At 39.4% G+C, this 26961-nt stretch overlaps 3 protein-coding genes across 16 annotated transcripts in view; 2 read left to right on the top strand and 1 right to left on the bottom strand.

The window, feature by feature from the left end:
• Positions 1–85: 85 nt before the first annotated feature.
• LRRC57 (leucine rich repeat containing 57) lies at positions 86–5527 on the bottom strand. 3 transcript variants are annotated; one of them, XM_025295845.2, is made up of 6 exons: positions 5380–5527; positions 5035–5140; positions 4794–4932; positions 3890–4128; positions 1465–1650; positions 86–1006 (listed from the first exon to the last, which is right to left on the bottom strand). In XM_025295845.2, the coding sequence occupies exons 1-6, from the start codon at positions 5487–5489 to the stop codon at positions 965–967; spliced, it is 822 nt and encodes a 273-aa protein (XP_025151630.1). In that variant the 5' UTR covers positions 5490–5527; the 3' UTR covers positions 86–964. The 3 variants fall into 3 exon arrangements, with proteins under 3 accessions (XP_025151630.1, XP_006066254.2, XP_006066252.1); XM_006066192.3 differs by having other exon boundaries at positions 3860–4128; positions 5380–5526; XM_006066190.3 differs by lacking the exon at positions 5380–5527 and adding an exon at positions 5236–5376 and having other exon boundaries at positions 3860–4128.
• On the top strand, positions 5510–17946 carry HAUS2 (HAUS augmin like complex subunit 2). Of its 3 annotated transcripts, XM_006066193.3 has the most exons (6): positions 5510–5641; positions 10674–10766; positions 11096–11165; positions 12223–12355; positions 14775–14883; positions 16617–17946. In XM_006066193.3, exons 1-6 carry the CDS (start codon positions 5549–5551, stop codon positions 16824–16826), a joined length of 708 nt encoding a protein of 235 aa, XP_006066255.2. In that variant the 5' UTR covers positions 5510–5548; the 3' UTR covers positions 16827–17946. The 3 variants fall into 3 exon arrangements, with proteins under 3 accessions (XP_006066255.2, XP_044781097.1, XP_025151631.1); XM_044925162.1 differs by lacking the exon at positions 10674–10766 and having other exon boundaries at positions 5517–5641; XM_025295846.2 differs by lacking the exons at positions 5510–5641; positions 12223–12355 and having other exon boundaries at positions 10701–10766.
• An 8437-nt stretch (positions 17947–26383) lies between these two features.
• The window catches only part of STARD9 (StAR related lipid transfer domain containing 9), a 118234-nt gene continuing 117656 nt past the window's right edge, over positions 26384–26961 (top strand). For 7 of the 10 annotated variants that reach the window (XM_044925146.2, XM_044925145.2, XM_025295833.3 and 4 more), the window contains exon 1: positions 26385–26562. In XM_044925146.2, the coding sequence (XP_044781081.2) occupies positions 26516–26562 (47 nt within the window). In that variant the 5' untranslated portion in view covers positions 26385–26515. Of the gene's footprint in view, positions 26563–26961 lie in introns of all 10 variants that reach the window. The other 3 variants (XM_044925148.2, XM_044925149.2, XR_003112371.3) reach the window with 1 other exon arrangement.

Raw genomic sequence — 26961 nt, 5'->3', positions numbered from 1 at the left:
AATTAGTTATTTTCAAAAGGCCATTTACAGGTTAAAGTTCCCCTGTCTTCTCCCTTTAAAGGATTAACCTTTCTTCCAGCCATAGTTATTAAAAAAATCTTTATTTAGTATATTCTCTTATTCAGAGAATAAAGTTGATAAACATAAGTTGTAAAATGTAGCAGTAGTTTTTTGATAGGTAATTTGATTATTAATAGTTATAAATACAAAAAGATTACCAGAAATAAGACATTATTTCTAATAAAACTTCAAGAAAAACTTGATTATTAAAACCCTTGTATCTTACAAGTTTTGCATATAGTTTTAGCTCTTCTCAATAAGGCACCTGCAATAGTTAAAAAAAAAAATTGCTACTGCAGCCTTGCAGAACACCTCTTAGTGTTGTGTTGTTTCTCTGGCAAAGTACACTGTTAATCAAAAGAGTCATATATTTACATACATCCTAAATTCTAAGAATAAATACTTGGAGGGACTGGAATAAAATCATAAATCCTCAGATTAACCATAGTGGCCTCTCACGAATTACCTGAATTTCATAAAAACATGAAGTGTTAACACAGAGGTGGAATGGCAACTGATTTTATGAAAGCTCACACATTGAAACACATGAAATTTCAAGCTGTTGTGTGGAGCTATTCTGGTACCAGGCAGCATCCCCTCACTGTGTACATAGCAACTAGCTACTGGGTTTCTTAAAGCCAAAGTAGTGATGGTTTTGAAAATCAACATTGTCCTTTGCCCTATCCATGACTCAGAATGGAGGACGCTTCCTGTCTCTTGATTCCTTTTAGCTTATTTAAGATGAGCCCTGGAAAGGAAAACGATCACTGCATGAAATGTGACCTCCTGGAGTATCATCTTCTTACAGCAGACACCCTTGACAACAACAGGAGCCTTTCAGTCAGCCAGATTGCAACAGGTTCCAAGTCAGTGTACTCTATAGTTCCCATGCTCCTGGAGGACATCATGCAAATTTCTTCTTAGTGGCTGTGAACCTCTCCATGTACTAAAAATCATGAAAGAATTATGTGTTACTATGCCTGAGAAGGTAATTAACTTATTGGTTATTTAGGATTTTTTTTTTAATGGTTATTTAGGACTTGATGATTCTTCTTCCTTTAGGTTTTTATGGTTCTTCATTTCCTACAAAATCTACTTATTCTAGATGGAGATTTAAAGCACATGGTTTTGTGGAGTTTTTTCCTCCTTATATCCTAGTAGGAAACCTATCAAAAGATAAAGATGGTTTACAATAAGCTGTTTAGAGAAAAGAAAAATATCATCTTGGCACAATACCATTTGGCTGATTCTCAGAACCCAACTCCATATTGGGAACAAATCCTATTGACATAAACAGGATTATACTGTACATACATCCTGTATCTGTAAACATTCATGTGGGTTACTTCACCTTTCTCTTCTCTGGAACAGGAACTAGAAATACAGAAGTACAATAATACATACCTTATCATAGCCTTCCAGTTCTCGAAGTTTCTTAATTTCAAAAAGGTTGCCTTCCACAGCAAGCAGACAGATCTGTGAATCACTGAGGATGCTCTGTGGAAGCATACTGAGCTCAAGACAGTTCTCCTCCAGACGAAGAACTTTAAGACGAGGACAAGAAGATATCTTCACTGAGATCTGAGATATCTATTGAACAACAGTTTTTTAAAAAGGATAATAAGAAAAAGTACAAGTACTATAGTGATTATTTTTTACTAAATTAAAACAAAAATCTTTACTTGACTATTTGTCCTAGTTCTTTCTTTTACCACCCCCATTTTCTCACTACCCACTCATTCCAGAAGCCTCTTGTGTTACCCAGCTTCTGTTACTACTCCTCCAGTTTTTTTGGGGAAAAACTTTTGAAGGTCACCAGTGGCTTTTTTTGGAGAAGGAAATGGCAACCCACTCCTGTATTCTTGCCTGGAAAATCCCATAGACAGAGAAGCCTGGTGGGCCCCAGTCCATGGGGTCACAAAGAGTTGGACATGACTGAGTGACTAACACAACACACAAGTGGCTTTTTGGAAACAAAACTCTGATAATAAAAGCACTGTTAATTATACAAAATTCGAGAATCACGAGTTTAAAGAAAACAGCTACCTGTAACCCATCACTGTAAACATTTTGGTAAATTTACTGCCAATCTTTTATGTGTACGTAGATGCCAACCACTTTTCTGCCAAAGTCAAGGATTCATTGACCTCATTCCCTGTTGCATTTGACTGTGCTGTCAATCCTTTCCTTGAAACTCCCTCTTATACATACTAAGTGTTGTGGTTTGTTTTTTTCCTCCTATTTTTTGAATTATTCCTGATTTTTGGCTTCCCTTCTTGTTTCTATGGGCATTTTTCAAGCAGCAGTCCCTAGTACTTAATATTTGATTTTTCTAAACTTTCTCCTAGGAAAGCCTGTTCATTCTTAAAGCTATCCCTTCTGTTAAACTATGTATCTACATTCATTTCTGCTCACCTCTATTTCCTCTCCTGTGTCTCTGATTTTCAATACTTTGGATGCTTCACCATCGTGCCCATTCCCAAGAGCACCACTCTTCTTTTAGCTCTTGAGTGCAATACGAAGCAGTTATCTTTGACTTATTCACCTCTTCAGCCCTTTAAATGTGCCAAGTCACCTAGTTATATTTACTCAGCCTAGTAATCATCTCAGACCTTCACTGGGACCTCGTTAAAACTCAAATTCTCAGGCCCTAGCCCAGACCTACAAAATCAGAAACAATGAGTATGGGGGCCCATGATCTCTTAACCAGCTGTCCAGGTTATTCTAATGCACACTAAAACCTGAGAACCATTTATTTAATGGAGCATATGAATGTAGAGCAGGTGTTCAACTTGCTTAGCCAATTTTTTCCCCAAATATTCAGAATGTTTTCCCCAAAAGCTCAAGAACATAAAATAACTACTTTAAGGAAAAGATAAGAAATTCAGCCTCAAAGACTGAATTTCATCCTAAAGTAAGGTCAATACAATCTAGAATAGTTTTGACGAATAAAACTTAACTGCAGTCTTTGGAATGTCCTACATCTCTATGCTGTGCAATATGGTAGCCACTAGCCACATATGGTTACTGAGCTATTGAAATATGGCTAGTGAAGCTGAAGAAATAAATTTTTTTCAAGTTTAAATGAATTTTAATGGCCATGTAGCTACTGGCTATTGTAATGGACTATGCAGATTTAGAAGCACAGACTAGAAAACTAAAGATGACCTGGTCTCACTGGGATTAATATTTCATCATTTGTGCTTTATTTCTAGATGAGATATTGTTTCTCCAGTCAGCTACAGGTTAACCAAAGAGCTTCTGAAGTTAAACAACTTTCAAATACTACAATTAAAGCTATCCAACAAAGAAATGAGTGATCTACAGAAATCTATCACTGATGGTTTTTCAGCAAAAGCACGATACACTTGACATGCCAAAGAAAAGACAAGTGAATAACCCCTGATGTCCAACTCTGAGAACTTATGAGTTTAAGCCTCTTTTCCACTCTATCTTCCTGACATAGTTCCTAGATAGTTCCCTGACATAGTTGCTAGATAATCAGAGGTATTTGAGGGCTACCTGAAGAACTTAAGGTTCCTGAGACAGGTTTCACTTTGGATATTACCTCCCATTATCTATCTCACCCTCCAAAGAACACCTACACAACAAACATATCCAGTGTCTCAACTAACTTCATGGTATGTTGGGCTTTGAAATTAGTCCAGTCCATACAATATATCTCTCTTCTAACCTCTGATACCCCTCTCCATGAATATAGTGTAGAGAACAATTGATTATTCAGGAGACCGCAAATCAACATAACACACTGTAGAAAAAAAATTGTTAAGCTCTAGACCTGGTTCTGGTTGAGGTTTAGTTCAATGACCTGCAGCTCCCCGACTGTATCCGGTATGCTCCGAATCTGGTTCTTGGAGAGATCCACTACATCTAGGTGCCGTAGGCTACACAGCTGCGGTGGCAGAGCTCTCAGCTGGTTCCCAGAGAGGCTCAGGGTCTTAAGGGCAGATAGTTGCCCAAAAGTAGATGGCAGCTCTCTCAACTGATTGTTGTTTAGGCTTAGTGTCTCCAGTTTCTTCAGATTGCATAACTCATCAGGAAGAGCAGCTAGCAAAGAAAAATGTAAAAACCTGAATCTGATACAGCTGAAAAACACCTTTGATGAAGTTTAAAAAAAAAAAAAACTATATGGCAGTCTGTTACGCCTCGTGTTAAATATACATAGGCTTTTCACATGTTGCCCCATTTTTACGTATTGCATCTTTACCAACATAGTCTTCAGAAGGTGAGGGTGCCATCAAAATGCAGGAAAACATTATGTGTATAATGGGCTCCTTTTGTGAAGAAGCCACTGCACAATCCCACATCAGTTTCGTGGGATTGGAAGGCCCTCTCCTTCCCATACCATCTGCCCTTCCAAATTAGCAGCAAAATTAACTCTGTTTACAGGACACTCCAAAGACAGTCCCTTTCAAGTCCAAATTAACTTCCTATCAATCATTACTCCACCAGAGGAGGCTTATAGATGTAATTCTAAGAGACAGAACGCCTCGAGGATTCTGCCATTCTCCAGCGTCTGTAGTTCCCTGAAGCTTGTAAGAAAAACCCAAAAAACAAACAAACAAAAAACCCCACCTTTTTTTGTTGTTAGATTCTGATACATTTACTTGAATTCCAGTTTAATAACATTATACTCCAAACTCTATTCCAAGAGAAAAACCACCCTTTTTAAAGACGATTACTAGCAAAATTCCCAGGAGCAAAAGCCATACTTAATTTGTTATTGTTCAAGGAGAGGCTCTTCAGCAGAGTGAACTTCCCTATGATCATAGGCGGTAGATTCTCAATCTTGTTGTTGGACAAGTCGATGGTCCTGAGATTGCTTGTCAGCTTCTGCAACTCTGAGGGGAACTGAAGAAAGGGGTTCTCAGAGCAGAGAATCTCTTATCTAACTTCACCGCCCGCCGTCCCTCTCCCTTTACACTCCTTGGTCGGATCCCTCCCAGTTCTCACCTCGGTCAGCCCACGGTCCTTAAGTTGAAAGACACCAGTTTTCTGCGCGGTTTCCACATGAGCGCGGAGAGCACTGTTTCCCATCCTAACTCCAAGGCTCAGGTCCCTGCGGGAAGGAAGCGCAGCCGTCACCACTCGGTTCTAGCCGGCACCCAGCCACCCCGTCGGCCTCCCGGCTGCGTCTCAATCCCCAGCTGTCACCTCCTGCCGATCCTGGGATCTTGGAGGCCAGCTCAAGAGTGGCAAGAAAGAAAGAGAAGAACACCAGGCCCTGCCGATTTTGCAGCTGATCCGAAGCGAGACGCTGCTAGGAGTTGAGGGAAGATCAGGGATCCCCGAACTCGCCTCGTACAGCTCAGCTCACGGCAGGTTCGGCAAGGGAAGACCCGGGACCCGCGCTCACTGGGATGCGCTGCCCAGGCTTCCGCACGGGCGGAAACGCCCTGTGACGTCATCGAGGCGCGCGGTGAGTTCCACTCACTCTGCGCGCCACCCGGGAAGGTGGCTTACGGCCATGGCCGCGGCGAACCCCTGGGACTCGGCTACCGCGCCAAACGCTGCTGGGCTACTGCTGGGCCACTTTATTACATCGAAGTTGGTCACTGAGGTGCGTGGCGACGATGGCGTCATTAAGGAGGTGTACCCGGTGGCGACAGAAGCTGGCTGTGAGGTGGTGGTGCTGGCTGCCGGAGTGGGTGTGAGGGTGCTGGCTGGAGGCCGATAGGGCTGCTTGCTGGCAGAAGTGACTGGGCCGCTGTGGGTTATGCAAAAGTGGGGCTCTGAGTAGATGGTGTCTGGCAGGCGAGATATCTCAGGTCAGTTCGTGGGCGATAATAAAAACTAATGTTTCCCCGCCTTTTTTCAATCCAGTGATAGCCGCCTCGAGATTGTAGGGATGGCGGGGTTGGGAAATAATGGGTAGATAGTTAAAACGGACGTTCCCAAACGATGCTCACTGTGTAAAATATTGAAGTCTTACGAAGCGCTGGGCCCGGGAGGGCGCCAAGGGAAGCACGCATCTTTACAGGCTAGGGAGTCGGGGGGCTGGGGGGTGCGGAGGGGGTTATTGGCGAGAAAGACCCAAAAGGCCTGGATATGAATGGCAAAACATAACCACAGCACTCCCCAATTCTCATCTTCCTCACTTCTCTCCTGTGTTTTCTTCCTCCCAACTTGTCTAGGGCTCTGGGAGATAGTGAAGGACAGGGAAGCCTGTCATGCTGCAGTCCTTGGGGTCACAGAGTCAGACAACTTGTATAGTCCAGTTCTGTAACAAAGTAATTTGATAAATTCATACTATAAGACATTTTGGATTTGTCAGTCTAGAATGCATTGGTAGAAGATAAACCAAGGGAATAAGTCTCTGGTGAGTTAGGCTGCTGATTGCTTTGGGAAGGATCTTCCTTGTGTCCTTCAAGTAAGGCTAATTAGACATACTTGTTTTGCCTACAGGTAAGATCTGGCAATCCATAGCTCCTTAAAACCATCTTATAATCTTACTACACAGCTAGATCCAATGAGGAAACTTCTCAGATTTGTAGCATGATTCTACTTTAAGCAAACTGTACATATGAAAACCTATTTTTATTATAAGGATTTATCATTCTTTCAGAATGATGTATTATACGATCCCTTTAAACAGTCAGTACACATCATCCAATGTGCATTAAAAATTAAGAGTGATGCTTAAAACTGTGTGATGTGATATGATACAATGCTTCTAGAAAATACAGCTTATTGAAGCTTTGTTATGTTTTGATCTGTCCATTGGAGAATGGTTTAGTGACAGAAAGGTAGGGTTAATTGTCTATAGGATAATACGGGATACTGCTTTGGCTTATGCCCTGTTGTTGTTGTTGTTGTTCTTACTCTGTGACCCCAGGGACTGCAGCCTGCCAGTCTTCCCTGTTCTTCACCATCTCCCAGAGTTTGCTCAAATTCATGTTCATTGAATTGGTGATGCTATCTAACCATCTCATCCTCTGCCATCCTCTTCTTCTGCCTTCAGCCTTTCCCAGCATCAGGGTCTTTTCCAGTGAGTCGGCTCTTTGCATCAGGTGGCCAAAGTATTGGACCTTCAGCTCAGCATCAGTCCTTCCAATGAATATTTAGGATTGATTTCCTTTAGGATTGACTGGTTTGATCTCCTTGCAGTCCAAAGGACTCTCAAGAGTCTTCTCCAGCACCGTAATTCAAAAGCATGGATTCTTTGGTGCTCAGCCAACTCTTACATCCATACACAACTACTGGAAAAACCATAACTTTGACTGTACGGACCTTTGTCGGCAAAGTGATGTCTCTGCTTTTTCATACTCTGTCTAGTTTTGTCATAGCTTTCCTTCCAAGGAGCTTCATAGCTACAGTCACCGTCCACACTGATTTTGGAGCCCAAGAAAATAAAATCTGTCACTGTTTCCAGCCTTCTCCCATCTATTTGCCATGAAGTGATGGGACTGGATGCCATGATCTTAGTTTTTTGAGTGTTGAGTTTTAAGCCAGCTTTCTCAGTGTCCTCTTTCACCCTCATCAAGAGGCTCTTTGGTTCCTCTTCACTTTCTGTCATTAGAGTGGTATCTGCATATCTGAGGTTGTTAATATCCTCTTAGTGGCTTTGTGGAAGTGTTAATCGCTCCGTCATGTCCCACTCTTTGCAACACCATGGACTGTAACCCTCGAGGCTCCTCTGTCCATGGAAATCTCCAGGCAAGAACACTGGAGTGGGTAGCCTTTCCCTTCTCCAGGGGATCTTCCTGACTCAGGGATCAAACCCAGTCTCCCACATTGCAGGTAGATTCTTTACTATCTGAGCCACCACAGAAGTCCTTACATCCTAGATATTCTGGCAAACTTTGAGTCACAGGGCCTTGACCTGAGCTCCCTCTACTGGCAATATGTGCGATAAGGATCTGGACCTAAAAAAACCCCCTCAGAATCTATTTTCTAATAGAAAGGAAGAGTACTACACATACATACTCACATAGTCTATTTTCTGTGTACTGCTCTCTTCCGCACCTCGCTACCATTTTAGAGCCTCTCTTTTACGCTGCCTCCCTTTTAATGTCCCTAGCTAGAATTCTGTATGAAGAAGAAAGGACAGAGAAAAAAAGAAAGGATGAATTGTGTAAAGTTTAAAAATAAAATAAAAATAAATAAAATAAATTAAAAAAAAAAGAAAGGATGCTCACAGATACAAGCATGAACAGATATATAGATAACACAGTGTTATCAGGATTTTTACGTGAATGTCTAGACATGAATGTCCTGGATTTCAACTTCTTGTACCTAGCAGCAGAGTAAACAGAAATACCCTAAACAGATGCCCAGTGGCATGTAAAGTTCATATAATATATAATGGTAGTTGTCAATAGTAAAGACTTTCGAATTTTCCAATCCTTGCTTTTTTTTTTAAGGTGTTCCCTAAGTCACAGTCCTCAAAACAGAATTTCCATTCACTAGAGGAATTTGACTGTTTTTCTCTCCTCTCTCCTTTTCTTGAAAATTCTTGTTTTCCCTCTGGTTTCTCTTGCATGTTTTTGGATAAGCTCCATTACCCTGTTGTTGAACCCAAGAGTTTACTAGTTTGCAAACGTGCAACCAAGATTAGTGTACAAACATGGAAGGATGGAGAGGTACCAGAGAAGGAGGAAGTTACAGTGAGAAATAGGAGATGTTTTAATTTACTTTCTTACCTTTAATTTACTTCTAAGAGAGAGCAGAGTCAGGCCAATATAATGGAAATGCAAATTGAATGTATTCGCATTTCAGTCCTGTTACACATTGGCAGTATAAAGTTGAACTAATACTTAACCTCCCCAGTCCTCAGGTTTGCCATCAGTAAAATATCGTGTGTTGTCTACCTCAGTGAATGGTATAACTATCTGTCCAGTCACCTGAAGCAGAATCCTTGGGAGTCATTACTGACTTGACTTTATTCCTCACTCCCTGTATCAACTAGTACTTACAAATGCCATCTTCTTAGGAACTAATATCTCTCCCTCCCTTTCCTTTTTAACTGTTACTGATCTAATCCAGTCTTATCTTCTCACCGGGTATACTGTGGCAGCCACCTGTCTAAATATCCAACCTCCAGTCCAGCTTCACTAGTTTTTTGTCTGTTTGATATTGTTGGTGCATTACTAGAGTAGGTTGGGGTTTTTTAACCCCACAATGTTGTGAAACTATTTTAAAACTTTTCTTTATTATCCCCAATGGAATCCACATACTCATTAAGCAGACACTTCCCACTCCTTCCTCTCCCCATCTCCATTAATTTTATTTTCCATACTATCTCCATTTACATTTCTAAAATAGGTATTATATATGATTGTGTCACTTCATCAGAAAACTTTAAATTGCCCTCATTTTCTGAATTATGATGGCTTATTATAGCTATCAAGATCTCCCATGATTATGTAGGAAACTATGTTTCCAGATTGATCTTCCCCTTCTCACATATATGTTAGTACTAACTGACAGTTACTGAGCATTTATAATGTCTAGAATACCTTTTCCTTACCATCCATCATGAGCTTGTTAAGGGCAGAGAGCTTGTTTCATTCATCTTTGAATCTTCCATTGTCTAACTCAATGTTTATAAAATTGATTATCATCATTCAGCCAACTTTTGCTATGAAGGGCCGTAGAGTAAGTATTTGAGGCTTTTAGGTCCATAGGGTCAAAACTAAGCTATTTTAGTATGAGAACAACATGAGATAAGTAAATGAATGAACGAAGTTGAGTTTCAGTGAAACTTTATTTTTGGACCCTAAAATTTGAATTTCATTTAATTTCCATGTGTCACAAAATATTTTTCTTTTGATTTTTTTTCTCCAACAATTAAGAAACATAAAAACCATTCTTAACCCTTAAGCTACACAAAAACAGGCAATGGGCTGTATTTAATTCATAGGAGGTAGCTTCCCAGCCCCTGGCCTATATGGTATCTGAAGTTCTTTCCTGTGCCAACATTCTAGAAAAGAAAAAGAGAATAGAAAAAATTATGGATGAAGCCAAGAGATGAAAAAGATAATGTTCTTATTCTATGATAACCTGCGATTTAAAAAAGTGATATAACAGACTGAAAGGATACAAAGGAAGTGGGGCAAGGGGGTAGGCTTTTTACAAGAATAATTATGCCTGGACAAAACTATTCCTTTATCTGAGAGAGGAAGAATATGGAAAGAGACAATATGAATGACTTGTAGCCAACAGAGGTCATTTAATGAATCAGATGAATGATTCTGTGGCCCAGAGTGTTTGATTTTAGCCTCTAATCAGCAAGGCCTAATAGACTAGGTCTTGGTCATTTGTGTAGAAGTGGTTCTCTAGCAAACTCAGCCTTAGAATTCTCTGGTAAACTATCAGTAGTGCCAATCTGGTGTGCATGATGCTTTAGGAAATAGTACAAAGTGATTTTGTTTGTTTTTCTTATCTTTTAAATATTTGGGCAAAGGATTTGTGATAGTGGAGGTTTTAAAAACAGGAAATACACATTGCTACTATCCTACTCTGTACTTCATTTTTCAGGGGGAGTGCTGGACATATCCTCATATTTTAGACATGTGGGCATGCTATTCCAGTGCACACAGAAACTTTTTCTAACATACTACTACTTACTTTGTCTGTTCACTTACCAATAGGAGATGTTAAATATATCTAAGAAATCAACTTCTTGCTTTGTGAACTTCTCCAGACTACAGCAGATCACAGATATTCAAGCTGAAATCTACCAGGTAAATTTTGCTGGAGTTTCTACTTTCCACTTCTACTAAAGGAAAGCATCTTAATTGGTTCCAACAATTTTCTTGCAAGTAGAATGGTGTCTAGCACATAGCTGTGTAGGCTTTTTTTTGCAGTAGTTAATAACAGTAGTAATCACAGTAGTAATGAGTAGTAGCAATAGCAGCAACAGGGCTTAAACACCAAAATGAAAAGCTTCCATAACAAATCATCTTCCTGCTCCCTTTAAATATTCCTGAGTTAAAGACTGTCATTTTTTTTAAAATCAAAGTTTAAGCTTTTACTTCAGGTAAACTAAGTGGTATTTTTGTCTCTAATGTAGAAAAACCTGGAAATTGAACTCCTAAGCCTAGAAAAAGATGCTGCAGATGTTGTCCATCCTTCCTTTTTGGGTAAGTGATTTAGTTAAATGAGTAATCATGAGAATGCCAACTTTTTCTTAAGATTACTTTAAATAAGCACTAGGATACAAGGTTATGATAATTTTTCCAGATATTATGCCAAAGCTAACAAAGTCTGCTTTTCTGTGGGCTTAGCTATTGCAAATAGCATAAAAAGTGGCTGAGGAAGGAGCTCCTCAGTCAGTAGAGCTTAAAAGACAAAGGCTGAAGAATCTTACAGATGAAAGGATCCTAAAGGGACATGATAGCTAAAGCAAAGGGTAGCCATGGATTGAATATTTGATTAGAAAAAAATTTTTCTTGGTATAAATGACATTATTATTATGATATTTGGTGATTAAATATAGGCTGCATTAAATATTGGTATTTAAATGTTAAATTATCTGAATTTAATAGTAGTGATTTGATTCTCTTATATAACTACACTTGTTGTTACATTAGAGAATGTTCCTGTTTGGGAAGATACATCCTTAAGTTTTAGAAGTAAAAGGTCAGGACATCTGCAACTTACTCTCAAATTGGTTATGAAAAATATATGTATGTGAGTGTAAAGAAAGAGAAAAAAATGTAGCCAAATGTTGGTTCGTGAGTCTAGGTGAAATGTATATGGGAATTCAGTCAGTGAACTTTTCTTGAAACTCTTCTGTAAGTTTGAGATTTTTAAAAAATAATTATTTAAGAGTCAGTTGATAGCCATTAACTGAATTCTGGGGAAAATACTGACATAAAAGTAGCTGATAAGACAAATGTTTACTTTTTAGTGTTCATATAGAATATTAGAGGCAAAGACTCTATGTGAGAAATATGGCTCTGGCTATAAAAAGTAGGAGTAGAATTGGAAAACACTAAGAATTTAGCACTAGATTGGATAGTCAGTAGGAAAAGTAAGAGAAAATATTAATAGTTGAAAATGAAACTAGTATTGGGGATTAAAGATAGCAAAGGGGAGATATTTAGGAGAGAAATGGTGGGATTGATTTTTGATGTTGATAGTGATTTCAAAACTTGTCCTGTTGCTGACTATAAATTCTGATTCTGGTTTGTGTAGCTCAGAAGTGTCATAGTCTGCAAAGCATGAATAATCATTTGGAAGCAGTGCTAAAAGAAAAGCGGTCCCTCAGGCAAAGACTGTTGAAACCCATGTGCCAAGGAAACTTGCCTATTGAAGCTGTTTATCACAGGTTAGACTACAAAGTAGACATTAACAGTTACATGTTTCCTGAGGGTAGTTTTTGTTTAGACTAGTAATTATTTCATAGCATAATTCATTGAATAGTATATGAGTGATTGTATCTATTATTAATGCTGATACATTAAACCAGAAAGAAAACCCTTTACTTTTAAAGAATTATAGCAATGGTAAAGAGAAAGGCATTTCTTTTGCCCAGTGTCTTGGAAATTATAATGACTTTAATGAAAGAAATTAGATTTATAACATAGTAAGGTAGATGGCACCCCATAGTAAGGCAATGGCACCCCACTCCAATACTCTTGCCTGGAAAATCCCATGGACGGAGGAGCCTGGTAGACTGCAGTCAATGGGGTCGCGAAGAGTCGGACACGACTGAGCGACTTCACTTTCACTTTCCACTTTCATGCATTGGAGAAGGAAATGGCAACCCACTGCAGTCTTCTTGCCTGGAGAATCCCAGGGATGGTGGAGCCTGGTAGGCTGCCGTCTATGGGGTCACACAGAGTCGGACACAACTGAAGCGACTTAGCAGCAGCAGCAGCAAGGTGGATGAAATCATTTTTATTGAGTATAGACAGTTTTCTGTGATGTAAATTTATTATGATGTTAATATCTCTATATAAAAATTCTGTTGGGGGAGTTTAAGCAGGGACAGATGAACACAGGGTCAACTAAAAGGAGGAAAATTACAATTCTGATCTCACCTGTGCTGATTGTATGCCTCAGAGCCTTGGTCAAATGACTTAAGTTTTTTTTTTTTTCCCAGGTGTGCAAATATATATTTTAATCTTCACCGAGTTTTTACATACACTTTGAAATTTATAACAACTATCAGACCACTGGTGTTTTTTCATCCCATTATAACAGCAGGAGTTCACTTCAGAATTCATTAGTTTATGTCAAGTTCCACCCTGACAGATCTGCAAGATCATATCCCCTCAAAGTCAGAATTTAAGATTTCACATGAAATTTTAATCTCTTACTTTTTCTCTCCAACAAACATACATTATATACAAATAATGTTGTGTCTCTCTTAAGGATGTGATAGTGATAATGTGATTTAGTTTTTTCCATGCAAGGATTTGCAAAATTGGTTTTGTACCTCAGTGTTATAAGAGGGTTGTGGTCAAAGGAGATTTCCTTTGGAGAGTTGCTAAAGTGTTATGTTATGTCTACCTTATTCTGCCACAGGGAGATGAGGGGGTTTCCTTCCCCCTTCAATTTAAACTTAACAGAGCCCAGACTGTGTCTCTTGGAGTCTATGGAGCCCAAAAATCAATACCAAACACATATGAGGAAAAAACAAATGAAACTTGCCAACTATCTGCCTAACAGAGAGGTTGTCTACTTGAAAGTTACACAGTCGTGTCTGACTCTTTGTGATCCCATGGACTGTAGCCTGCCCGGCTCCTCTGTCCATGGAATTCTCCAGGCAAGAGTACTGGAGTGGGTTGCCATTTCCTTCTCCATGACTTAAGTTTTTATCTTAGCTTCCCATTCCATAGAAGGGGCATGCTCTCTTTTTCTCAAAGGAGATTGGGAAGCATCAAATTGAAAGTGTAGGTTATTAATAATAAAATGAAAAAGCAGGCATCTGGGGATCTGATTGCTTTCTCCAACCAGTGTCTTACTAACTGACCCTGAGCTGACCAATATTTTTCCTTTTTTAAAAAAATTATTTATTTGGCTATGACAGGTCTTAGTTACAGCATACAGGATCTTTAATTGTGGCATGCAGGATCTAGTTCCCTGACCAGGGATGGAACCCAGGCCCCTTGCATTGGGGAGTGCAGAGTCTTAACTGCTGGACCACCAGGGAACAGTATTTCCTCTTAAATGTCAAATCTTTTATCCTACAGTCAAATAATAGATATACAAATCCCATGCTTGTGAATATATTCAGTATAGTAAAATATCATTAATGTGTATACTATACATTATAAATATCAGAAGAACTAAGTAATAATCTGAAGGCATTTTGCAAATACAAAGATTTAAAGTAGTTTCATGTGTAGGCTATTTCAGTGAAGCACATTTATCCTTGTCTTCACCCTTCACCAAGAATAAGTGGATTGAAATGGAATGAGGTTTTACCTAGAGAAATTTTTTTACTTATGTGAGAAAATTATTAACATTCATGTTTGTCTAACATTAGGTAACATTAGACACAATTAGTGTTGTCTCTCTCTGTTTTTCTGTTTGGATGACAAGCTAATTCCTGTTTAAAATGAAAGAGAAGGACCTTTTTTATCAGATATTTCCATTAATGCAGAAAGGTTATTAATGACTCATTGGGTAGATTGTAATTCTCTTATTTCATATTAAAAGTTCTAATTAAAGGGAAAAAAGAAAACAAAATATCTGAAGTGGAAAAAAAAAATAGTTGACTTTTTTTTTTCTCCTTTCAGATACATGGTACATTTGCTGGAATTGGCAGTAACTTTCATTGAGCGATTAGAAGATCATCTTGAAACAATTAGAAATATCCCTCATTTAGATGCAGATCTAAAGAAAATGGTGAGTATTACCAATAGCATTTAGGTAGTTCATCATCTCCTTTCACCTTGCTTAACTATCATTGATTCTTTTATACTAGAATCTCAAATGTGTGATCTCTCTGTTTAACTTTTTGATGGCTAATATTATCAGTGAATTATTTTTTTAATCAGATATGACCAATCCCTTCCCTCAGATTCTCAAGGTTTGGTGAGAGAAAATATAAGATACTTTCTACTTTATAGTATTATTTGCCCAGTTAGTACAGCTGCTGCTGCTGCTGCTGCTAAGTCGCTTCAGTCGTGTCCGACTCTGTGCAACCCCATAGACGGCAGCCCACCAGGCTCCCTCGTCCCTGGGATTCTCCAGGCAAGAACACTGGAGTGGGTTGCCATTTCCTTCTCCAAAGTATGAAAGTGAAAAGTGAAAGTAAACTCGCTCAGTCGTGTCCGACTCTTAGCAACCCCATGGACTGCAGCCCACCAGGCTCCTCTGTCCATGGGATTTTCCAGGCAAGAGTACTGGAGTGGGGTGCCATTGCTTTCTCCAAGTACAGCAGAGAATGATAAAGAAGATGCTATCTATTAAGCACAGAAAAAGGGGTGATTACTTTCACTTTTAAGAAGATTGGGACTAGAATAGGAAGTAGGAATACTTCAGTAAAGTTTTAAATAGGAGTTAGAAGCAAGCTGCATCTTGAAGAATCAGTGAAAAAGAGTAGTTCAGCCAAAAGCAGTTTGAGACAAGACATGAAAATTAGAGAGCATAGGTATTTGAGGGAAGAATGGTACTCCAGTTGATTTTTAAGGGTATTGAGAGGGAGATTGGCTCAGGGTTAGTTCATGGAATATTTTGAAAATCAGACTAAGAAGTTTAGACATTGAGTATTGGGGAACTGTTGGATGTTTTTTTCATTTGTTTTTAGAGTAGTGCACAGAGGGTTGATTTACTTAATCAGAACTGTAGTTTAATCATGGAGAAAACAACTGGGTAGAGTAGACTGAGCCTTGTCACTCCCAAGTATGAGCATAGCATCAGTATCTCCTGGAACCTTGTTAGAAATGCAGAACTCCTTCACCTTAGACCTTCAGTATCTGAATCTATAGTTTAACAAGTTCCTCAGGTGATTTCTGTACACATTAAAATTTGATGAGCTGTGGGTTAGAGGACTAGGTAGAGGAACCAACAGCAAGAAACTTGGAGAATAAATCGTTTTTCAAATGAAAGATTTAAAGCATCTGAATACAAAGGATTGTGCTGATTATTTTAGATTCTGGAGGTCAAGTTTCTATCATGTGGCTACTATTTGGACAAATGACACATCCAGCCTTGGGGACTTGAGGATGAGTAGTATCAAGAGATTAAAGAAACCAATAATTTTATTTTCTGACATGTCTTATACAGAGAGTAAATGTTTAGTCATGGTTTGTTGAACTGCAGTTAAATTGAGTTTGAGATACTGAATATGCATCTAGATGGAGATTTCCAGAAAACTGAAATGTAGGACTGAACTTTAAGAAGGTTAGTTTGACAGTATCAACTGAGTGTCATCTACATGAAGGTGATCAGTAAAGACAAAGGAGAGTTGAGCTCAAAGAAAAAGAATGTGTAGGAGATTTAAGGAGCCTTTGTATTAAGAGGCTGGAAAAGATAAGTTGTTAACTTTTGGTGTCATAATTCTTATGATACAGTAATGATGTATTAATGATAGACATGGTTTTTCTCCTGTTTTCCCCTTCTTTCATATGTTACAGAGCACAGCTTTAGCAAAGATGGATATATTGGTGACTGAGACAGAAGAACTGGCAGAGAATATACTCAAGTGGCGAGAACAACAAAAGGAAGTTTCCTCTTATATCCCCAAAATATTAGCTGAAAAAAATTCTCTTCATAAACATGATGTTATAGTGCCTCCTTTACCTCTTACTTCTAAAGTTAATGTTCAAACTATTAATGCCAAGTAATTATCAACTGTTTATTTTTATTTAATTATATGTAATTGTGTGAAGCCCATTTCTAGTCAATTATAACACAGGTATTTATAGACTTTGCCACTAGCCAAACTGAAAGAGCCCTCTTTATATTGAAATACTAAGATTCCAAGTTCATTAAGACAAAGCTGAGTTTTCTTTTGTTTTCCATGTATTTTTATTCCACTTTTCAGTAAAGCTCAAATATAAATATGGCAGTTTATTAACATGAGTGCATTAATCATATCTTAGGTAGCAGACTTTATTATGTTTTTTAAAAATGCATGTTTTTGAATTAGAAGAGTCTAGAATCTCAAAGTATGTTGATTATTCCTGTGGGATTGTCACTAAGTGTGCAGAAGAATAACAGCAGATCAAAGGCCTGCTTGTAAAGTTGGACCTTGGCTGGCATCTGGAAACTTAGATTCCAAGAGGGTTCCCTCCACTCTCGTCAGTTAAGAGTTGCTTGCTATGACTAAGGTGTTTGTACAGTGTGGTTTGTGCTAACACATGCCTTCTTCCTGGGAATCTAGAATTTGCATATATGCTAGGAAGGATGTACCTATGTGAATAGCCCACAATAACAACCCTGGCACAGCTTGTTTCTTTGTTTTGTATTGTTTTGGCCCTGCTGTGTGGCTTGTGAGATCTCAGTTCTCCAGCCAGGTATTGAACCCGGGCTGTTGGCAGTGAAAGCATGGAGTCCTGATCACTGAACTGCCAGGGAATTCCCTGGCGCTGCATCTTTTGTTTTTGTTTGTTTGTGGCACTGCATCTTTAATGAGGTTTTATGGTAGACAACCTTTCACACATGTCACAATTCAGTTGCTGGAGGAATTAAGCACATCCTGTGGGACTCTATTGGCAGAGGACTCTGGAAGTTTGTGCCTGGTTTCCCCCCAGACTTTGCCCTGTACACCTTTCGCTTTGCTCTTTTGCTTTGAATGCTTTTGCTGGAGTAAATTATAGCCATGAATACAGTGATATGCTGAGTCCTATGAGTCCTCCGAGCATCTCATCAAACCAGGGTGGCAGGGAAAGGGGTTTATGGGGACCCGACATATGAAGCAGTTCCAGAGGGTATTCACTGGCAGCCTTAGAAACAGGCCAAAAAGCAAAGTAGAGCAAAGAAAAGAAAAAGGCACATTATGGTAAAACTTTGAGAGGTTTTACCTCACAAGTTGCTCAGATATTTTACATATCAGAGTTTATTATGCATACAAAAGAGACTGGGTATACTAAGTCTTAGGATGTATTTATTTGTATCAGGAGTAAAACTACTCTTGGCTTATTTTCAGACTTAAGGTTCTCTTTTGCTTTAAATGTATGCTTCAGTATTTTTATGCTATTGCATTCTCTATCACCGGAATTCACTCATCCTTGTAGTTAGCACACTCTTAAAGACAAGAAGACCTCAACATAGTGGGTGAGTTAAGTAGTTATCCATAAGGAAACAGTATCATTACCCAAAACTATCCTGCTAAAACAACATGTTTTGAAGCCTGTTTTGCTGACCTTTGCAACTGGGATATAGAAGAGTTGTCATAATGTCTTGAATATTGCTGAACATTGCCTAGACACCCCAAGTAAAACTTTTAGTTGTATTTCATTAGAAATCCGTTCAAGTCCATTCTTGGTTTCAAACATCTTACTAAGCATTTTCTTCATGTAATTTCATATATGTATATATGAGTATATATATTTTTTATGTCACAGTTATTGATATATATGATTGTTTTCAGTATTATTTTTGCCTTTTTTTGTCTTTTATGTCTTTTTCAAAATAAATAAACCTTTAGTTTCTAACTAAAATTTTGTGGTCCTTGTCTGAATTCTGTATTGAAAGGACAGATCCTTTATTTAGCATACACAGTTAGAAGTATAAGGATACAGGTTATCTGATTCACAAAAGCTTCAGGTAAGTTGAGACTGAGGTCTACTACAAAGAGAAAAACTAACTTAGTACTATGCTGAAGTCAATAAGTGTGGATCAGTTGTTCTTTTCCCCCAGCTTCTAGACATGTAGATACTATCAATATTGTTTAGTCACTAAGTAGGGTCTGGACTGTAGCCCACCAGGCTCCTCTGTCCACGGGATTTACCAGGCAAGAATACCGGAGTGGGTTGCCATTTCCTTCTCCAGGGGATTTTCCCAACCCATGGCTCTTGCGTCTCCTGAATTGGCAGACAGAGTCTTTACCAGGGGAAGCGCCATGCGTGAGTGCTCAGTTGCTTTAGTAGTGTCTGACTCTTTGTGGCCCTGTGAACTGTAATCCACCAGGCTCCTCAGTCCATGGGATTCTCCAGACAAGAATACTGGAGTGGGTTGCCATGCCCTCCAGGGGATCTTCCCAACCCAGGGATTGAATTGAGTCTTCTGTGTCTCCTGCATTGCAGGCAGATTCTTTACCGTTAAGCCACTGGGGAAGCCCAAGGGAAGCCCCAGATACTATCAATAAAACCATCCAAACAAAAATAGTTCTGAATGTTTTTCTACTTACACCAGATGTGTGAGAGTTGTGAATTCACTTCCAACACAAGAATGATGCTACTTTATGAAGACCATTCTGAAGAAATTTGAGTTGCCTGATTTTTCCAGCACTTTTCTTATTTTACCCCTTGCTCTGATTTGTGATTCTGCCAACCTGACCCCTGTTATCCTCTCAACGTTCCATATAGTTAGGCAAATTGTCTGAGGAACAGGAAAACCCAAAGGGTTTCCTGACATGCAAAATAGAGGGTTGAGATATTAATAAAATTAATCAATGTATTATGGAGTTTCCTAAGGTAATCCCTGTAAAACATGAATTTATATGAGATTTATTCTGCAATTTGGGGAATCTACTTATGTAATTAATTTTATCTTAGCAATTAGTATAATTCAAGATAAGCAGATCACGTTCTAGAGTTCTTTTTATTTTGCCTTTTCTTTTTCCTTTCTCACCATTTCCAAGTTAATTTTCTCTTCTTTTGGAAAAACCACATAAATGTTTGTAGGAAAAGATTTACATTAGGATGTAGTAAGAGCAGGAGTCTAGCAATTGATGAACTTTTCCTAGGAGATGATGGACCTCCAAGGTTGCACTACCCAAATTTAGGGTACCAAAACAGGAGACAAATATCTTACTTGAGACTTTGAATCACTTTAGTGTAGAAGGCTAGTAAAAAGGAAGTCATTCATTTCCTCAAGGCTGTGGTGAGATTACATTTTCAAGGAGACCCTACACAGACTCAATATGCTTCCTTGTCAAAAATTAATTTACCTCAAGATGGCAACATACACTTATTTTTGATCAGTAGATACTAATAATATTTTCTGTAACATATTTTCTTTTCTGAGTCTTAGCTTTTGTGGGGCATAAACATTTACCTTGGTCAATAAACATTTACTTGAAAAACTGCAGGATGGAAGCCTTTCTGCAGAAAACCTGATGATAGGTGGGACTCACCTATCTGAGCTGCCTTTTCTCTCCAAGCACATCTTATATTCTTTCCATCTCCCACTCCAAATTCAGAGATTTAGAGACAGGGCTTGTCTTTAGCTACTACATTACAGAGAGTAATAGCAAAGGCGAATTAGATCTGGTTTTGAATCCAAGTTCCACCATTTACTAGCTGTGTATTCTTTCTAACTTATTTAGTATCAGTCACACTTTCCTCATCTCTGTAATGAGATGATAACAGTACCTACTTCATGGATTCTTGGGAAGAATAAACAAGATAATGCATAAAAACCAATCAGTCACTGCTGCTGCTGCTAAGTCACTTCAGTGGGGACTGCCTCCACCTGTTAAAAACTGGGTCCAGAACCTTTACGCTCTTAATGAAATGATGATCTAATTAATTCAGAGGAAGCTCATTAGGGGCTGCAAATAGCACAAAAAGAAAGACAGGTGCCAATTGATTTGATCAAGGCTCTAGATTGAAATACTAAACCAGAAAAAATACAGAGGATAGAAAAACAATTAAATATCACCATAGTGATCAATCTGTTAAATAGTCTGTGGGTAATTTACAGAAAAAGCTGCCTGGTTTCTTAAACAAATACATACCAAAGCAGGAAAGGAGGGGGACAAGGAAGCTACTGAATAAAAGATTAAAAGACATATCAACCAATATTTGGATCCTTATTCAAACAAAGAGATGGTTAAAAAACATACTCATGTATTTGATGGTGTTAGGAAACTAGTGTCTTTGGTTGTGATAATTGTATTATGGCTATGTTAAAAAGGTAGACTTCATCATTCAAAGGCACATGTTGAAATACTTATGAGCAATATAACTAAAAATATAGAATACTGTTATGCCAACTTCTCCAACCTGAGGATAGAAATATACAAGCACATAAGATATACATATATATATATATGCACACACACATACACACACACCTGGCTAGGACTACATACACACACATTCACTCACACACACACACCTGGCTAGGATTCCATGCTTTCACCGTGGTCAGGGAACACAATGTGTGTTTATATAAATACATATATATATATGTATATATATAAAATGTATATGTATTTGGCTCCAACATTCGGCTTGCAGGATCTTAGTTCCCTGACTGGGGTGAAAGCACAGAATCCTAGCCACTGAACTGCCAGGGAATTGCCAAGATAGAAATATATTAACATAGTGATACTTCCCCCATCCCAGCTTTACTGAGAAATAATTAACATATAACATTGTGGAAGTTTAAATCATACAACATGATTATTTCATACATGTATATATTGTGAAATATTAATATTGGTTAATATATCCTTCATCTCACATAATTACCTTTTTTTTTTTTTTTGCGGTAGTGGTGGTGAGAATATTTAAGATTTATTCCAGGGTGGGAGGGAGGTCCATGGGGGAAAGGATATATGTATACATATAACTAATAAGCGAAAGGCAAAGGAGAAAAGGAAAGATATACCCATCTGAATCCAGAGTTCCAAAAAATAGCAAGGAGAGATAAGAAAGCCTTTCTAAGTGAACAATGCAAAGAAATAGAGGAAAACAATAGAACGGGAAAGACTAGAAATCTCTTCAAGAATATTAGAGATACCAAGGGAACATTTCATGCAAAGATGGGCACAATAAAGGACAGAAATGGTATGGACCTAACAGAAGCAGAAGATATTAAGAAGAGGTGGCAAGAAAACATAGTAGAAGTATACAAAAAAGATCTTGATGACCCAGATAACCATGATGTTGTGATCACTCACCTAGAGCCAGACGTCTTGGAGGGCGAAGTCAAGTGGGCCTTAGGAAGCACTACTATGAAAAAAGCTAGTGAAGGTGATGGAATTCCAGCTGAGCTATTTCAAATCCTAAAAGATGATGCTGTGAAAGTGCTACATTCAATATGCCAGCAAATCTGGAAAACTGTGGCACTGGCCACAGGACTGGAAAAGGTCAGTTTTCATTCCAATCCCAAAGAAGGGCAATGCCAAACAATGTTCAAACTACCACACATTGCACTCATTTCACATGTTAGCAAAGTAATGCTCAAAATTCTCCAAGCCAGGCTTCAGCAATATGTGAACCGTGAACTTCCAGATGTTCAAGCTGGTTTTAGAAAAGGCAGAGGAACCAGAGATCAAATTGCCAACATCCTCTGGATCATAGAAAAAGCAAGAGAATTCCATAAAAACATCTGCTTCATTGACTATGCTAAAGCCTTTGACTCTGTGGATCACAACTGTGGAAAATTCTTAAGGAGATGGAAATACCAGGCCACCTTACCTGCCTCCTGAGAAACCTGTATGTATGCAGGTCAAGAAGCAATAATTAGAACCAGACATGGAACAATGGACTGATACAGAATTGGGAAAGGAGTACATCAAGGCTGTATATTGTCACCCTGCTTATTTAACTTATATGCAGAGTATATCACACAAAATGCCGGACTGAATGAAGCACAAGCTGGAATCACGATTGCCAGGAGAAATATCAATAACCTCAGATATGCAGATGAAATCACCCTTATGGCAGAAATTGAAGAGGAACTAAAGAGCCTCTCGATGAAGGTCAAAGAGGAGAGAGTAAAAGCTGGCTTAAAACTCAACATTAAAAAAATCATGGCATCCAGTCCCATCACTTCATGGCAAACAGATGGGGAAACAATGGAAAGAGTGGCAGACTTTAATTTCTTGGGCTCCAAAATCACTGCAGATGGTGACTGCAGCCATGAAATTAAAAGACGCTTGCTCCTTGGAAGAAAAGCTATGACAAACCTAGACAGCATATTAAAAAGCAGAGACATTACTTTGCTGACAAAGGTCCATATAGTCAGAGCTATGGTTTTTCCAGTAGTCACGTATGGATTTGAGAATTGGACAATAAAGAAAGCTGAGCGCCAAAGAATTGATGCTTTTGAACTGTGGTGTTGGAGAAGACTCTTGAGAGTCCCTTGGACTGCAAGGGGATCAAACCAGTCAGTCCTAAAGGAAATCAATCCTGAATATTCTTTAGAAGGACTGATGATGAAACTAAAATACTTTGGCCACCTGAAGGGAAGAGCTGACTCATTGGAAAAGACCCTGATGCTGGAAAAGATTGAAGGCAGGAGGAGCAGGGGATGACAGAGGATGAGGTGGTTGAATGGCATCACTGACTCAATGGACATGAGTTTGAGCAAGCTCTGGGAGATGGCAAAGGACAGGGAAGCCTGGCGTGTTGTAGTCCATTGGGTTGCAAAGAGTCTGACACAACCAAGCGACTGAACAACAACAACAATTACTAATTCACTTTGTTGTACAGCAGAAACTAAGACAACATTGTAAAGCAACTATGCTCCAATTAACAAAGGAAAAGATCAATGGATATACTACCCACAAAGCAAACTAGGAGCTAAAAAAATGTATTCTCTTGGCAAATTCAATTTTCAACATTATTAAATAACATCACCCTGCTATACATTAGATCCCCAGAACTTATTATAGCTGGGTGTTTGTACCCTTTGACCAACATATCCTCATTCTCCCTATCTACTCTGTTTCCATGAGTTTGATTTTTTAGATTCTCTATACAAGTGAGATCATATAGGATTTTTCTGCCTGAATTATTTAAATCAGTATAATGCCCACCTATGTTGTCATAGATGGCAGGATTTTCTCTTTGATAATGGATGAATAATATTCCACTATATATATATATATATATATATATATATATCAGATGTTCTGTATCCATTCATCCTTCAGTGGACAATTAGGTTGTTGCCACATCTTGGCGAATCATAATGCTGCAATGAACATGAGGATGTTTTTGAGACAGTGATTTCATTTCCTTTGAATATATACCCAGAAGAAAGATTGCTGGATCATAGGTAGCTCTATTTTTAGTTTTTTGAGGAACTTTCATACTATTTTCCCTAATACAGCCATTTTTTTCCACTGCAAAGCACAGTGAGTACAGAAGTCATTCAGAAGACTAGGTTTCCAGGTGAATTTGAATTGTAAACCAGCTGTCCCAATACTCCAGGGATGAGTCCATTCAAACAGGTGAGAGAGGAGGCTGGATAGGTAAACCACTATTGGAACATGCCTGACATGTAAAGGCATCACCATGACTCTATTACTGCCACTGCAGTACTAAAATAGCCTCCACCTGGTCCCTCTTGGGCTTCAGTCCTTTCCCTTTCCTGAAAATAGTCTCAAAACAGTAGCCAGAGTAAACCTTTAAAAATATAGATTACATAATTTTTACTTAATTTTTTAATTTTTAAAATTTTTACTGGAGTATAGTTGATTTACAAGGTTGGGTTAATTTCTGCTGTCTAGCAAAGTGCATCAGTTATACATATACCTACATCTTTTTTAGATTCTTTCCCATATAGGTCATTATATTGAGTAGAGTTCCCTGTGTTATACAGTGGGGCTTTATGAGTTATCTATTTTATATATAGTAGTGTGGATATGCCAATCCCAATATCTAATTTATCCCTCCCTCCCTGCCCCCATAACCATAAATTGGTTTTCTACATCTGTAACTCTGTTTTATAACTAAGTTCATTTGTACTATTTTTTAAGATTCCACATATAAGCAATATCATATGTTATTTGTCTTTGTCTGACTTACTTCACTCAGTATGACAATCTCTTGGTCCATTCATGTTGCAGAAAATGGCATTATTTCATTCTTTTTTATGGTTGAGAATAATTCTACTTTTGTCCTTAACACTGTCCAGTAGCTTTCCAGCTCACCAAGAATAAAATCCAAAGGCTTTACCATGGCCTCATGCTACCTCTATGATTCTCTCCCTCTGTCACTCCATGCTATCCCCACTGGCTTTCCCACTGTTCCTCTAACATTCCAGGTTTTTACCAAGTGCAGGGTCTGTTCCCTGTGTCTGAAACTGCCCTTCCACAGAACAGCAACACTCTTTTTTTACAACCTTCAGATTTTTCTCAAGTGTCACATTCTCAAGGCCTTACCTGGCCATATTATTTACAGTATGAACACCCTCCTTACTCCTTCCTACCCCCCTTTCTGCTTTATTTTCACTCCTTAGCTAATCTGATATACATTTTACTTAAATTGTTTTACTTATTAGTTTCTCTCATCAAGCTGCATGAGGTCAGAGGTTTGCCTATTTTCTTCACTGCTATGACGTTGATCGTAATACATGACTACTTAGGAAATACTTGTTAAATACATAAACTAATACCTGCAAGTCCTCCTCCCTCCAACACGCATACAGTTTCTGAAATCCTATATAAAGTAGCACCTTTCTCCCTACATACACACAGAGACCATCACTGAATTTCCTTACCGTGCTTTTTCCAAAAAGTTTCATTTAGCACCATTCGACATATTATATATTCACGTATTTACTCTCTTCTTCCCTTCCCTGTGGATTCTAATTTCCACGAAGGTTAGGACTGTATCCTCAGGGCCTTAGAACAGCACTTGACTCTGAGCAGGTACTAAGTAGTTACTTCTTGGATGAATTAATGAACCATTTCTGTCCGATACTATTCCCTACAAGATCAGAAACTCTGTCAGGGTGGCGCTGAGCTTCCAGCACAATCTACGAGAAGCTCGCCAGTGAGAACTCTAAACCCCGAATCCAGTGCCTCTTAAAAGAAAGACAATGCCCCTTGAAGGGAACAGCAAAAACATCGGTGTTCCCCACTTCATTTCTGCCCCTAAAATTTAACCACAGGATTGACAGATCAGGCGAATGCAGAGAATAAAGGATTTTGTACATTACTAAACGTACTAAACGAGGACTGTAAACTGTCTAGTGTTAACGAATTTACTAGACTTTGTAGTGCTTCGGACACTGGAAAAACAAAAGCTAGTTTCTCTCAAGCGGGAGCCAGCCTTACCCAGCCAGGATCTACACCACCCCGACCGCGAGGCTCAGGATTGGTCCAGGCTCTTCAGCCCTGGCTGGGCTTCCGGCCCACTTGTGCGAGAGGCAGTCCCGTGAGGCGCGTGGGCGGAGCGAGGCGGGGCGGCCCGGGCGTCCTCCCGCCCACCCAGCTCAGGATTGGCCGAGGCTCGGCAGGCACCACCCCGGCCAGGCGTCGGCCCGCATATGGGCGGGGTCGTCCTGTGAGGCGCGTGGGGCAGGCGGGGCCGCACCCAGGCAGGGGTTGGGTCCTGGCTTGACTTGGGGCTGGGTCCGGGGATGCTGCAGCTGGACAGACCTGCGGGGTTTGAGCCGTGGCCGACGGATGGCCAACGTGCGGGTGGCGGTGAGGGTCCGGCCCCTCAGCAAGAGGTGAGTCTGGGCGGGAGGGGGCGCCTGAGGCGTCAAGTGAGCGGAAAGGAAGGCGGGATCCCCGCCTCTCCCTTCAGTGAGTCTGGCGTGGAGAAATCAGACACAAAGTGGCCCAAGGGGCCAGCGTCCGGAAACCGTAAAGGCCTGTCCGGGACAAGGCCTGGCTTGGGTTGGGTTTTCGATTAGTTCCCTGGCGGGGAGCACTTAGTGGAAAGCCTCGGGGTGGGCTGTCCTGTCCGTGTCCCCGAAGTCCCTGTGTCCCGGCAGGAGTTTTGAGGGACCGCGCGCGGCTCAAGTTTTCATGCACAGGTTGAGCCTTTCTCTCTGGATACGCTGAGAAGGGCTGGGAAGTATCTCTAAGTGGGGAGAGGGGTCGGCGGTCTGCTGTCTCTTCTTGGT

This window comes from Bubalus bubalis, chromosome 11 (genome assembly GCF_019923935.1).
Source record: "Bubalus bubalis isolate 160015118507 breed Murrah chromosome 11, NDDB_SH_1, whole genome shotgun sequence".
In the NCBI taxonomy this organism is placed as follows: Eukaryota; Metazoa; Chordata; class Mammalia; order Artiodactyla; family Bovidae; genus Bubalus; species Bubalus bubalis.
Note: the sequence above shows the minus strand (reverse complement) of the source record. Positions and strands in the feature narration are given on the sequence as shown.